Source organism: Apodemus sylvaticus, chromosome 21 (genome assembly GCF_947179515.1).
Source record: "Apodemus sylvaticus chromosome 21, mApoSyl1.1, whole genome shotgun sequence".
Taxonomy (NCBI): Eukaryota; Metazoa; Chordata; class Mammalia; order Rodentia; family Muridae; genus Apodemus; species Apodemus sylvaticus.
The window spans coordinates 17,699,225-17,713,089 of NC_067492.1; the positions used below are offsets into that span (position 1 = coordinate 17,699,225).

The 13,865-nt window shown below is 48.3% G+C and overlaps 1 protein-coding gene across 1 annotated transcript; it reads left to right on the top strand.

Moving 5' to 3' along the window:
- Positions 1–9,965: 9,965 nt before the first annotated feature.
- Positions 9,966–11,178, top strand: Chst6 (carbohydrate sulfotransferase 6). The gene has a single exon (XM_052166911.1). It carries the CDS (start codon positions 9,975–9,977, stop codon positions 11,148–11,150), a length of 1,176 nt encoding a protein of 391 aa, XP_052022871.1. The 5' UTR covers positions 9,966–9,974; the 3' UTR covers positions 11,151–11,178.
- Positions 11,179–13,865: the final 2,687 nt, after the last annotated feature.

A 13,865-nucleotide genomic window follows, 5' to 3' on the forward strand; every position in this document is an offset into this window, starting at 1 on the left:
GTGTCGCCATGCCTGTCTACTGCCCTGCCTCTTGATCCACCAAAAGTCTAGTTCCTCCCCTCTTTCTTTCATCTCTCAGTTTCCTTTTCTCCTCCGTTCCCTTTCCCACCCATCCTTCTCCCTTTGGAACACGCTGGCTCTGTCACAGCAGTTTTGCATCGCTGGACATCCTTGGGGCGGGATGTTTCCTGATCTCTTCACCTGGAATCCGCTGTGCCCAGCCACTGGGATTCCTGAGCGGGGATGGCCTCTGGCTGACACCAAACCGAGAGAAATCTGAGCCTGCCAGTATCATGTGTCACTCTCTCAGATTCCACGCCAGGGCTGGGGCAGGCTGGTGACAGGAGCAGCTGTCCAGTGGAGCTTGGCTAGAAGATCCTGCGCTCCAGGTCAGACACCCCTTGCCTTCTATCTCGGGTTTCCCATCTACAAACCAGGCAGAAAACAGCCACCCCAGGCCATGAAATAGCAAAAGATGTCTAGGGAACACCGCTGAAAGAAATCGGGAAGGGAGACTAAAAATTACTCCTAATTAATTAGACTCGAATGGTGGGGTGTCTGATTTCAATTCAGTAAACATTTATTTATGTCATGTACTCATTTGGTCTAACCCCACAACCCAGGCTGGCCTGAGACTCATCTTTTCGCCTAGGCTGGCCTCAGACTTACAGCAGTACTCTCTTTTGTTTTGTTTTGTTTTGTTTTGTTTTGTTTTGTTTTGTTTTGTTTTGTTTTGTTTCCCCTAGACAGGGTTTCTCTGTGGCCTCCCAAGTGTTGGGATTAAAGGCCTGCTTCCCAGCGCAGCAGTATTCTTACCTCAGCCTCTAGAGGGCGGAGATTACAGGAATGAGTGACCACACCTGGCTTTTCAGCAGTTGTCTTATTGCAAAAGAACACACAGTGGAAAAGTATCCAGATGGGCCTGCATTCTCTCCGAGAAAATTCCAACTCAGCGTAGGACAACTTGTGGTGATCCTCCTGCCTCTGCTGGGATCAGCAGGCATGTACTGTCATGCTGGCCTGAGGGTGTTTTGTTTTGTTTGAGACATGGCCCCACTTAGCCCAGGATGGCTTGGAACTCGCTGTGAAGCCCAGGTTGGCACTTCCTGTTTCTGACCTACCTGCTTCTACTTCCCAAGTCCTGGGATCACAGGCGTGCCCCGCCCCACCAGACTGATGAACTGTCACTGGTACATTCCTGTATTTAGCTCTCATGTGGAAAAAAAAAAAATATGACCAGCACCCAGAAGCTCTGTGTACGCGCCAGCACCCACTGTCTAACCAGAACTCCTGGTTGTCATGGAAACTCAGAAATATAATGCTTTCTCCAGTGGAGAATCTGCACCTCCAGCTCCAGATGTTTAGATGATGCTGTCAGCTTGGGGCCTTCATTATTTTTCTGGTCAGTTCTCTTGGCAGTTTCCCTCTCTCTCTCTGTTTGTCTTGGAGATTGACAGGTGTTCTGTTCCATTTTATTTTATTTCATTTTATTTTTGTTTTTTTGGTTTTGTTTTTTTCAAGACAGGGTTTCTCTGTATAGCCCTGGCTTTCCTGGAACTCACTCTGTAGACCAGGCTGGCCTCGAACTCAGAAATCTGCCTGCCTCTGCCTCCCAGAGTGCTGGGATTACAGGCGTGCGCCACCACCGCCCGGCCCTTTTTTATTCTTATTTTTTAGGTTTAATTACTTCATTTTATGTATATGATGTTTTGCCTGCATATATATGTCTGTGCCTGGTTCCAGCAGGGGTCAGGAGTCGGGAGGGAGGGGGAGGGGTCAGGTCCCCCTGAACTGTAGTCATGGATGGTTGTGAGCCTCCAAGTGGATGCTGGGAATTGAACCCGGATCCTCTGCAAGAGCAACAATGATCTTGACCTTTGAGCCATCTCTAACAGCCCAGGCAGTCCATTCTTAAAGCTACTTCTAGATGAGGCCAGGAGTTGGAAAGGTATGTATGTAGACAAGCCAATCTTGGGACTATGTGCCCTCTCAGCAACCAAGGAGCACTGGCTCAACTGCTTCCAAATTGTTGATGAATCTTCACCAAACTTCACCAAACTGTTGATGACTGCTTGGACATGCCAGACAGTGGTGGTGCACACCTTTAATCCCAGCACTTGAGAGGCAGACGCAGGTAGATTTCTGAGTTTGAGGCCAGCCTGGTCTACAGAGTGAGTTCCAGGATAGTCAGGGCTACACAGAGAAACCCTGTTTTGAAAAACCAAAAAAAAAAAAAAAAAAAAAAAAAAAGACTGCTTGGACATATGTTTAAGCCAATAGGAAGTCTTTGTTATCTGGCTGGCAACTAAACTCTAGGTGTTCAGGATCCCAGCATAATCCTTTCTCAAGGTGAGTGTTTAAGCCCAAAAAACCATGTCCTGGGTTGACATACTTCAGTTAACAAGAACAGTTAGCCAGAAGTAGAACTACAGAAGCCAAAAAGCAAGCTCAGTACATTTAGAGACATTCCGAGAACTCTAATCCCAGCACTTGGGAGGCAGAGGCAGGCAGGTCTCAGTGAGTTTGAGGACCTCTGGTCTGCAAAGAGAGTTCCAGGATAGCCAGGGCTACACAGAGAAAATCTATCTCAAAGAACAAACAGGCAAACAAATCTTGACTCAACGTTAACTTATTAGCTTTCTGTCATTTAACTAGCAGTAACTGCCACAGATCTTAGACTGGTGAGCCACCCTATGACTACATACAGGATTAAATCATTTGGACAGGTATGTCACAGGGCATTTTTATGTCCCCAAACTCTGGGTTAAAACCCCTTTTGTGTTTTGTTTTGTGGACAAACAGATGAAAAGATTTTGAGACATCTGGAAATTCCAGGGCTGGAGCCAAAGTCAGAGCTGTTTTTCAAGCCTCAAGTCTGTTTTGTTTAGACTCAGTCCAGATGAGGGGCTCAGTGCCCCACTTTGTGCTGATGTGTAGAGGCCTTGCTATTTCCACAAACTGGTATCCAGGGGCAACAATATCCAGCCGCACCTAGGATCTTTTGAACCTGCCTCTTCGTCTTTGGAGTTGGGATCTGAAGGAATGCAGCAATCTTACTCTGAGATAGGCTCCTCCACTACCTCTCTTTATTTGGTACCCAAGATAAGTAGCCTTCTACAAAACTAGCTTTTCTTAGCTGACATTTTGTAGCCCGGCATCTGTGATTCTAGCTGCAATCCCTTAGTAGTGCCCCCTCTCCCCTTTCCCCAAGACAGGGAAACGCACGCACGTGTACACACACACACACAGAACAAACAAACAAAATGGTAGCTGCCCTACGTTCATACACAGACAGAGGGATCCGGTGGATTCACGTGGATCCAGCCATGTCCCTGTCCTTCTTGTCCGAATCGAAAGTGCCTTAACCAGACTTAGCTCTGCAGGTGGCAGACCAGACTCTCTAATTTGGGGGGTAGAGGTGTCAGACTCCTCTGAGGTGTTAGGCAGTGATTGATCAAAGGAAGCCTTGGGAACCTGGACCATCTCAGGTTGCACACCTCCTTGGAGTCCTCTTACTACTGCCTTCTTCCTTGCTTCAAGAGGCTCGCAGACCCTTCATGTCTAGAAGTCTGGTCTTTGGCATCTTGCTGGGTCTCCAGAAATGTTGTGGGGTCTTATTCACCAGAGAAGACAGTTCGGACATAGGTTTAAGCCAATAGAAAGTCTTTACCAGCCAGCCAGCAACTACATTGGGTGCCTGGGATCCCAGTGTAGCTGCGAGAATTTCTCAGGGTGAGCTTTTAAGCACAAAAATCCTGGGTTGACATACTTCAGTTAACAAGACCAGTTAGTCAGAAGCAGAACTACAGGAGCCAAAGAGCAAGGTTGGTACACTTAGAGACTTTTCCAGAACTATGGACTTTTTACAGATTAGGCCTTCGTTTTAGTTTTGGCAGGTGTTGTTGTCTGTATGCTGAGTTTTACAACTTGAATGGTACTTCCATCATGGAGTCAGTTGTGCTAAGGTCTTAGGGCCTATGAAGGTCTAGGGCCCTGTTACAAAAGCCTGGGTGTTTTTGAATGAATGAGTTTCCTCATGGAAAATCTACAGGTTGTTTATTTTTCTGATTGGTTTTTGTTGTTGTTGGTTTTATTTTTATTGTTTGTTTTAGATGATTTCATTTAGCTCAGGCTACCCTTGAACTCCTGATCCCCCTGCCCCCACTTCTCAAATACTGGGATTACAGTTATGTGCACGACTGTGCCTGGCTTAGAGGCTACCTTGCAAAGAGCACGTGCCTGGTATATTCATGTGTGCATCAGGCTGCTCATGCATTGCCAAGCCCCATACCAGATCCCTGAGAACTGACACTTGAGAAAAATCCAAAACCACAGTTCCAACTCTCATACTGTCTTTAGAAATGGAGTAAGGCACAGGCAGAGTGACCTGCCTTGAGAGATATGGGTAGTCGGTTACATCAGAGGAAGCTGAAATTATTCTATGTGAAGACAGGGTTGGGGACTAGAGAGCCAAGGGGCAGTTTGGGGCCGTTGGGGCCCAGAAGGTCTTCTTTCTGATGAACCCCGAAGTACAGGGGTACTTTGGTAGCAGCATTGTTCTGAGGCACCATCCAAGACGGCTTGGCAGAAGCAGAGGGGTGGATTAGACCAGAATCCAGGAAAGAAGCAGACATGACCCTGCCACGTTTGGGTGTCTGGGCCTTTCACTGGTCTTTTGATCATCATAGACGAGCTCGTCCTCCCTGCTTTGTTAAATTTTTTTTAGACTGACTTATTTTTATTTTATGTGTGTGGATGTTTTGCCTAAATGTGTGTATGTGCACTGTACATGTGTCTGGTACCCGAGAAGGCCAGAAGGGGGAGCCAGATCCCTTGGAACTAGAATTATGGATGGTCATAAGTTGTGAATGTGGGGGCTAGGAACCAAACCCCAGTCTTTGCATGGCCAAGGACCTTGCAAGAACAGCAAGTACTCTTAACCTCAAAATCATCTCTTTCTTGCCACACCCTATTAGGTGAGCTCTAATGTTAATAGCTAGATTGTCAACTCCACAGTGTCAGGCTCTTCTGCATTAGACCCTCTGCCCTGAGGATCTGGTTTTCTGAGTTCTTCCTTTCATTCTGCTTCCCTCATTCCTTCTATTTTATCCCTTGCCCTTTATTGTAACTTTAACTGCCAAGGGGCTCTAATCCCAAAGAAAACTTTTTTTTTTTTTACAGATTTATTTATTTGTAAGTACACTCTAGCTGTTTTCAGATATTTCAGGAGAGGGCACCAGATCTTGTTATGGATGGTTGTGAGCCACCATGTGGTTTCTGGGATTTGAACTCAGGACCTTCAGAAGAGCAGTCGGTGCTCTTAACTGCTAAGCCATCTCTCCAGCCCCCGAAAACGGTTTTATTATAGATTTTATTTGGGTTTTGGTTTGCTTCATTGAGACTGGGTCTTGTGCAGCCCAGGTGACCTCAAACAGTCAATCCTCCTGCCTTATCCTCCCAAGTGCCAAGATTACCAGCATGCAGTTTTGATTAGTTTTATTATCTAAGATAAGAAACACCCACTTAAGTCCACTGTATGTTGTAACTGTCAACCTCCTTTTTAAAATCATATCTTGTACATTTTTTTAAAGATTTATTATTTATATGAGTACACTGTCTTCTGTCTTCAGTCAGATCTCATTACAGATGGTTGTGAGCCACTATGTGGTTGCTGGGAGTTGAACTCAGGTCCTTCAGAAGAGTAGTCAGTGTTCTTAACCTCTGAGCCATCTCTCCAGTCCCATCTTGTACATTTTTAATACTGATTTAACCACAAGTTATAATGGGCATTTAAGAAAAAAATTATATGTGTAAAATGGCCAAGGGCCAGAACAAACTCTAGCTGGTTGTCCCCTGAGCTCAATACCACCTCTGAGCGGACAGATGGTTCAGTGTTATTTGCTTGCTTGATACAGAGTCTAATGCCTACCAGTCTGGCCTCTGTTTAGGAGAGGGTGGTCTTAGTTATACTCTTTGCATCTGTTAAGAGTTGGTAAAAGTTGGGAGTACAGACTTTGCCACCTTGCTTGGTTTATTTGTTTTTTTGTTTTGTTTTGTTTTGGATTTGGTTTTTTTCGAGACAGGGTTTCTCTGTAAAGCCCTGGCTGTCCTGGAACTCACTCTGTAGACCAGGCTGGCCTGGAACTCAGAAATCCATCTGCCTCTGCCTCCCAGAGTGCTGGGATTACAGGCGTGCACCACCACTACCCGGCTCCTTGCTTGGTTTATAAGGGCAAGGGAATCAAACCAGGGTCCAACCTAATTTTATATTATTTTATTTTATTTTATTTTATTTTATTTTATTTTATTTTTTGAGAACTGGGAACTTCCTTGCTAGCTATAGTAGCTGGCCAGCAAGCCTCAGCTACTGGTATGTCTGTGTATACCCCTCATTGTTGTGGTTCAGAATGTGCCAAAACACTGGTTTTGTTTGTTTGTTTGTTTGGTTGGTTGTTTGGTTGGTTGGTTTTGGTTTTTTGAGACAGGGTTTCTCTGTGTATCCCTGGCTGTCCTGGAACTCACCCTGTAGACCAGGCTGGCCTCCGAACTCAGAAATCCGCCTGCCTCTGCCTCCCAAGTGCTGGGATTACACTACACTGTTTTTGTTGTTGTTGTTGTTTGTTTGTTTGTTTTGTTTTGTTTTGTTTTGTTTTTTTAGAGACAGGGTTTCTCTGTGTAGTCCTGGCTGTCCTGGAGCTCACTCTGTAGACCAGGCTGGTCTTGAACTCAGAAATCTACCTGCCTCTGCAGAGTGCTGGGATTACAGGCGTGCGCCACCACCTCCCGGCACTACACTGGTTTTTAGGAGGGTTCTGGGGATATGAATTTAGGGCCTCATGCTTGCTCAGCAAGCACTTTATAAAAGACAAACAAATAAGCAAAACAAAACAAAACAACCTGGACTTATTTTTGCCCCATTTTGGTTTTTTTTCAAGTGTAAGAGGGGCTACTAGGCATTGAACTCTCTACCACCCATCGTCAGCACCAGGCCCACACTCCACTGCTAAGCTACAGTGCTTTGCTTGTCTTTGCTGACTGGGTGTTCACAGGAATACCTTCTGTGGAATCTGAACTCTAGTTGCCTCAGTGAAAACCGATAGGGAGACTTCTCTCCACCTTCTAGGAACACTGAGAAGGTAAAACCCGACCATGAAGATAGACATGCATATCACTGCCTCAACCTTCTGGCACGCACCTAACCTGTGTGGGAACAATGGAGTCCCTAGGAGATGAGCACAGGTAGAGATGAGCTCTGAGAGACCCCAGGGGGCTATTGGAAGTTCTTCCTCATTCTTGAATTTCAGTAGCAGGGTCAGATGACACTGCCTCTAGTACATGAGTCACTTAAGTAAAGCTCTGGATTTCCTAGAACACGGGTGACAAGCACCTTGGCTTGGCTCGGGACCATGTCCTGGCCAGGCAGCTGCCTTTGGCTTGGGAGAAAGCAAGAGAATAATCAGAGATGGGCTAGACCTTCAGACTGCCAGCAGAAGCCCCAGGAACGTACAACTGAGTCCTGAGCTAGGATGCTGCCTGCCTCTCCCCTCTAAGCCTGAATCCTTCAACTAAATCTCAGAGATCAGAAAGTCTGCTGCAGCCAGGCAGTTAAATCAGTGGCTGAACGTAAATCAACCAGTGCTTGTCGGCAAATCTGGTGACTCGTGCAGAGCAGGCAGAGGGTTAATTCTCTGTCTTCTGGGTTTTTTTAGGGCTGGGTGTGTGATCCAGGAAGACCACCCAGAAGTCAGCAGGAAAGACAGCTTTCAAGCACTCTCTGCCCACCCCCAAGACTTCCTGGTGAGAGGAAGGCACAGAGAAGGGTTAGGTTCCCAATTTAGACCTTAGCTTTTCCACATAATATTTTGGCGATAGCCATAGGGAAGCAGGAGAGATGTGTGTGTGTGTGTGTGTGAAATGCTACAAGAGCAAGGAGAAATCTTCCACTCTCTCCCTTTCAAAGAAAGGAAGCCTGGCATCATTTGCAGAAGCAAAGCCACATAGATATTAAACTAGGACCTCAGACATTAGAGGTAAATCTATCTTAGAAGATATATAAGTGACCTCTGGACGCCTCATTTTCCCAGAGACCTTCCAGGCCAAGCCCTCTCTCCTCACAGGTGTTTACGTCATCCCTCACAGGAACCCTGAGATGTTAAATGTCTTCTCGGCCGGTCGTGGTACCAGGTGCCTGTAATCTTAGCACTTGGGAGGCTGAGGCAAGAGGGTAGAGTCTGAAGCCCCGGGGACGGGGTTTGTGTGTAACATGCATGGACCCTGGGGTTTGATTCCCTCTCCACCTCTCTACCTCATACACCAGGCATGGGGATGCACGTCTGCCATCACTTTTGGAAGGAGGATCAAAAAGGTCACACTGTCAAGTTATTCTCAACACACAGTAAATTTGGGGCCAAAGATCTACAGAAGGTCTTAGAAGCTTAGAAAGTTCAAGTCACCTGCTCCAGGCTTTATCGGTCCCAGGTGGCAGTTTGGGGACTCAACGCCAGCCTTCTCTTCTCTTCCAACCAGGAAAGCCTGGCCGTTGCTTCTCGTTTGGAAAACTGCCAAGGGCAAGGCTCAAGCCCCCACCCCCACCCTCAGAGCTTTCTGTGAGTGGGGCTGTCTCCCTTCTGCGGCTCTGACCAGTCTCCCCCTGTGTTCTCAGGCTCGAGGTTTCTCCCATGGATTTGTGAGCAACACAGGCAGCTCTCCAGGCCCTAGACAGCAGTGAGTACCCTCAGCGGGGGAAGGGCCGGCAGCCCACCGTGGTCACACCTCTGCTCTGTCCCTCTGCTTCTCTTCCTCCACGCTGCGTCCTCCCACCTCACCCGGCTCTTCTGAAACTCATGGCTTCCAGAGACCGCCTCAGCCTAGAGTCAGCACTTTCTCCCCAGAGGTGATGGCAATGAGATTGTCTATTTTATTTCTCTCCTTGTCTCTCTCTGTCTCGGTCTCTCTCTGCTGGGTGTGTGTGTGTCTGCGCCCCTGGGCATGCCAGGTAAGAGCTCTACCACTGAGCTATGACTCCAGTCTTTGTACTTGCTTCTTTTCTTCACTGAGAGAAAGGCTCAGGTAACTGACAGACCTGCCTCAGCACTTGCTGTGTAGCTGAGGATGACTGGACCTTTGATCCCTCCTCTCTCATTCACCACGTGCTAAGGTTCCAGGTGTGCAAAGTCATGTTATGCTGTGCCTGAGATGCAGGGGGCTTACTAAGACAGCCGGTCCCCTCCCCCCATTCTTTGTGTGTATGGGGAAGTGTGGATGTGGCTATATACACATCCACACATGGATATGGAGGTTAAAGGACAAGGACAATTTTGGGGAATGGGCTCTGTCCCTTCACCATGTGTATTCCAGGAATTTAACCTCAGTTCATCAGGCTTCCCAGCTAGTACCTGGGAGCCAGCGCACCGGGCCCTGTTTATTTTTAATAACAAAAAATGTGCTGCTTGTTAATAAACAACGCACAATTTTTGGAAGCACATCGTACTGTAGAAAGTTCTTTGACCACAGGAGTTACTAACCCTCTCCTTCCCATAAGCTTCCTTCAGTCGTCCCCGACAAATCCTGGAAGCCAGATGCTTGTAGTATCCCCCTTTAACAGATGGGTAAATAGAGGTTCAGTGAGATTGCCTGGTCCTAAGATCACAGAGCAGGAAGTAAAGAGGCAGGACCCTAAAAAGCCCAGCAGCTCAGACATGGCCAGTCACCTAGCAGTGACTATCTAAGAGGGATTCTTAAGCAAAAGGCAGGAACTTTGTTTGAAAAATAATATTTGCTAAACCAGGTGTGGTAACACATACCTGAAATACCAGCACTTAGGAGCCAGAGGTAGGAAGAGCAGACGTTTAGGGTCCTCCTACAGATACACATGGAGTGCAGCTTGCACAGGGCAGAAGTTGGGCCTGGGACATAAGTTCAGGCCACAGTCCCTAACCCTGCCCCTCCTTTTTTTATAGACCCTAGCCAGAGGCATGCGGCTACCCCGCTTCTCCAGCACTGTCGTGCTTTTGCTCCTGATAGTGCAGACTGGCATCCTGGTCTTTCTGGTCTCCCGGCAAATGCCAGCGTCCCCAGCAGGCCGTGGTGAGCATGTGCACGTGCTGGTGCTGTCCTCATGGCGCTCGGGCTCATCTTTCGTGGGCCAGATCTTCAGCCAACATCCTGATGTCTTCTACCTGATGGAGCCAGCTTGGCACGTGTGGGATACGTTGTCGCAGGGCAGTGCCCCCATGCTCCACATGGCCGTGCGCGACCTGGTCCGTTCTGTGTTCCTATGTGACATGGACGTGTTCGATGCCTACCTGCCCTGGCGCCGCAACATCTCGGATCTCTTCCAGTGGGCGGTGAGCCGCGCGTTGTGCTCACCTCCGGTCTGCGACGCCTTCGCTCCCGGCAACATCAGCAGCGAGGAAGTGTGTAAAGCTCTGTGCGCAACCCGGCCCTTCAGCCTGGCTCAGGAAGCCTGCAGCTCCTACAGTCACGTAGTGCTCAAGGAGGTGCGCTTCTTTAACCTGCAGGTGCTCTACCCACTGCTCAGCGACCCTGCGCTCAATCTGCGCATCGTGCACCTAGTGCGCGACCCGCGGGCGGTGCTGCGCTCCCGAGAGCAGACTGCCAAAGCGCTGGCACGGGACAATGGCATCGTCCTAGGTACCAACGGCACGTGGGTGGAGGCAGATCCCCGGCTGCGCGTGGTCAGCGAGGTGTGCCGCAGCCATGTGCGCATCGCAGAGGCAGCGTTGCACAAGCCGCCGCCCTTCTTGCAAGATCGCTACCGCCTGGTGCGCTACGAAGACCTGGCCAGGGACCCACTCACTGTAATTCGTGAACTCTATGCCTTCACCGGCCTGGGTCTCACGCCGCAGCTCCAAACTTGGATCCACAACATCACCCATGGCTCAGGGCCAGGCGCGCGCCGTGAAGCCTTCAAGACCACATCCAGGGATGCACTCAGTGTATCCCAGGCCTGGCGCCACTCGCTGCCTTTTGCCAAGATTCGCCGGGTCCAGGAACTGTGCGCGGGTGCTTTGCAGCTGCTGGGTTACCGGCCTGTGCACTCGGAGCTTGAGCAACGGGACCTCTCTCTGGACCTCCTGCTGCCAAGAGGCATGGACAGTTTCAAGTGGGCGTCGTCCACGGATAAGTAACAGGAATCTTGGAATTTTAGTGAAGAGACCCAGCTCTGACATTAGGGTCTATTGGAATATGATTTAAGAAAAGAGGGGGGGGGGCTTGGAGAACCCAAAAGCAAGTGGCTGGGAGTGTGAGTGGTCTTGCCCTGTACTAGGAAAGGATGGAGTCCAAATCCCACACTCTTTCTGTTCAGGTTAGAGTTTTTCCTTGAATCCTTTAGGATTTGGATTCCCATCAATCACTGTCGAATGGAAAGCTCCGCCCACTTCCTTCTTTGGTCACAGAGGCAGACAGACTCCCACTAAAACGCTTCCTTTCTCTTTGATGCTCTACCCTGTTTGGTCATACTTTGCAATAGCAGAGAATGGTGTTCCAGGCCTGGTCAGGAGTGGAGGAAAGGCTGCTATGGGCTGGCTCCTAAAATCTGTGCACCTCATTTGCTCACTCCGACCTCTGCTCACCCCGTGCCCTAGTCCATCAAAGACATGTACATGGTCAAGGAGGAATCAGAGAGGATGCCGCTGTGGTTTCCCTTTAGATTCTCTGCCTGACCTTCTAGGAGCCAGCCCAGGGCCTACACCCCCATGCCTAAGGAGGATGACTTTTTTAATGAATCTTTGATTTGTCCTGAGGTGAAAGATCCTAATTATGGAAATAAACATAAATTCGCTGCTTGATCCAGAATAGAGCCTATCGAGTTGAAAAGCATCTTAAGATGTAAGAGGATTTGTTCAAGGTCATATTTTAGGAAAAATAAAGGAAGGAAACAGATTAGCTCTGGGGCTGCAGTGGGTAATTCAGGTTTTCATAGAGCTGCCTCTCATATCAGCAATAATCCCTAGATATACTTCCCCCTAGAAATCCAGCTAGGGGTAACAGGAAATGCTAAGATTCTGGATCCAGAGCCGGGAATCCAAAACATAACCTGGAGGAGCCTAGAAGAAGGCAGAGAAAGGAGAGAGCTGGGGAGGTCTGGGCAGCAAGCCAAACATAGCCAACTGTGTCTGGGAGGCCCGTGGGGGCAGGTCACCGGGTGCCTGGAACTCAGGCTTACCAGGAGCTTAGAAGAAAAGATGGTTTAAGGGCGTTTCTGCCATGCCTTCATCCTTCCAAGCAGAGTAAGAGTACTTCCTGCAAACCACACCCAGCTCTGACAGCAAAAGGCTCATTTAAGGGATGCTGGGCATGCCGAAAGCTTAGTCCCAAACTCGGGAAACAAGAGCCAACAAATGCAGAGTAAATGTTTAAAGGAAGAGCAGGCTTCCTTCCTGGGGGAGGACAAGGAAGTGGATTTGAGTCCACACACCAAGACTGTAAATCACACCGGGGCACACACGGATCCAAGAACTCTAATTGTTGCCACAACATTGTCACCATCAAGGGTGCTGGTTCCTGAAGCTCAGCATAGGTGTGGCCTTCAAAAAGTGGTGGGATTTAAGAGAAAGAATAGGATTTGAAGAATTTAGACTTCTTTGGAGGGGGTGGCAAGTCAAACTTCTTCAAACTCATTGTTTGTCTAAGAATGATCTGGAACGTGTGTGTGTGTGTGTGTGTGTGTGTGTGTGTGATCCCCTAATAAATAAAGGCACCAATCCCTGGGCCAGTAGGTGGGACTTCTGGGTTGGATGGAGGAAAAGAGGAAATGGAGAGTTACTTCCTTTTGGAACTGGGGCAGCAGTGAGGTAAGATGTAGCTGCTAGAGTTTCCTAGTATCATGGCGGATCCACAAGGATTGACCACCGGAGGGATCAGGTTTTTTTTTTTCTTTTTTTGGTTTTTGGTTTTTTGAAGACAAGGTTTCTTTGTATAGCCCTAGCTGTCCTGGAACTTACAACTCACTCTGTAGACCAGGCTGACCTTGAACTCAGAAATCCACCTGCCTCTGTCTCCCAAGTGCTGGGATTAAAGGCGTGTACCACCACTGCCCAGCTAAGGGATCAGATTTTAATAAGGCCTACAAGATTAGGTTTTAGTTTTTGTGCCCAGAGATTGAGTTACCATTGTTTCTGAACTAAGTTTGTGTTGCGTTTTCCTTCATGCAGCGGCTCATCTGGGTTCAAGAGAGAAAGGTATAGCGGCCAAGCGTGGGTTTTCCAGATGTGCACCACAAAGGCCATGGGGATTTGAAGCACTGGGTTAACATGGTAGTGACCTGCCACTGGGAACCTAGCGAGCTGGGTGGAGATGTTTCAGGAGCTCCAGGCTAGAATCTCGGAATCTCCAGTGCATGTTGGCCAGGCCACTGGGGCAGAGAGTTAGAGGCACAAGCACAGGAATGTACCTTCTAATTTTTAATATTCCACTCAACACGTGTACATACATGTATGCACACATGCATGTATACATGTATGCATGTGTGCATACATGTGTGCATGCATTCATGTCTTAGTTTCTTTCCTATTGCCATGGTAAGATAACAAGGCCAGGGCAACTTATAAAAGAGAGCATTTAATTTGGAGCTTATGGTTTCAAAGGGTTAGAGTCCACGGCCATCATGGAGGAAGCAGAACAGCAGACGTAGCTCTGGAGCGGTAGCGAAGAACTCACATCCTGAGAAAGAGAGAGCTGACTGGGAACTGGCTAGGGCTTTTAGAACCTCAAACCCAACCCTCCTCCAATGGGGCTATACCTTATCTTTCCCAAAGTGTTCCATCAAGTATTTAAATACATGAGCCACTGGGACCATTCTCATTGGAACCACAGTTCATGTGTATGACAATGGGTGTGTG

Coding starts and splice junctions, on each gene's coding strand:
- Chst6 (XM_052166911.1), top strand. CDS start 9,975: ATGCGGCTACCCCGCTTCTCCAGCACTGTCGTGCTTTTGCTCCTGATA.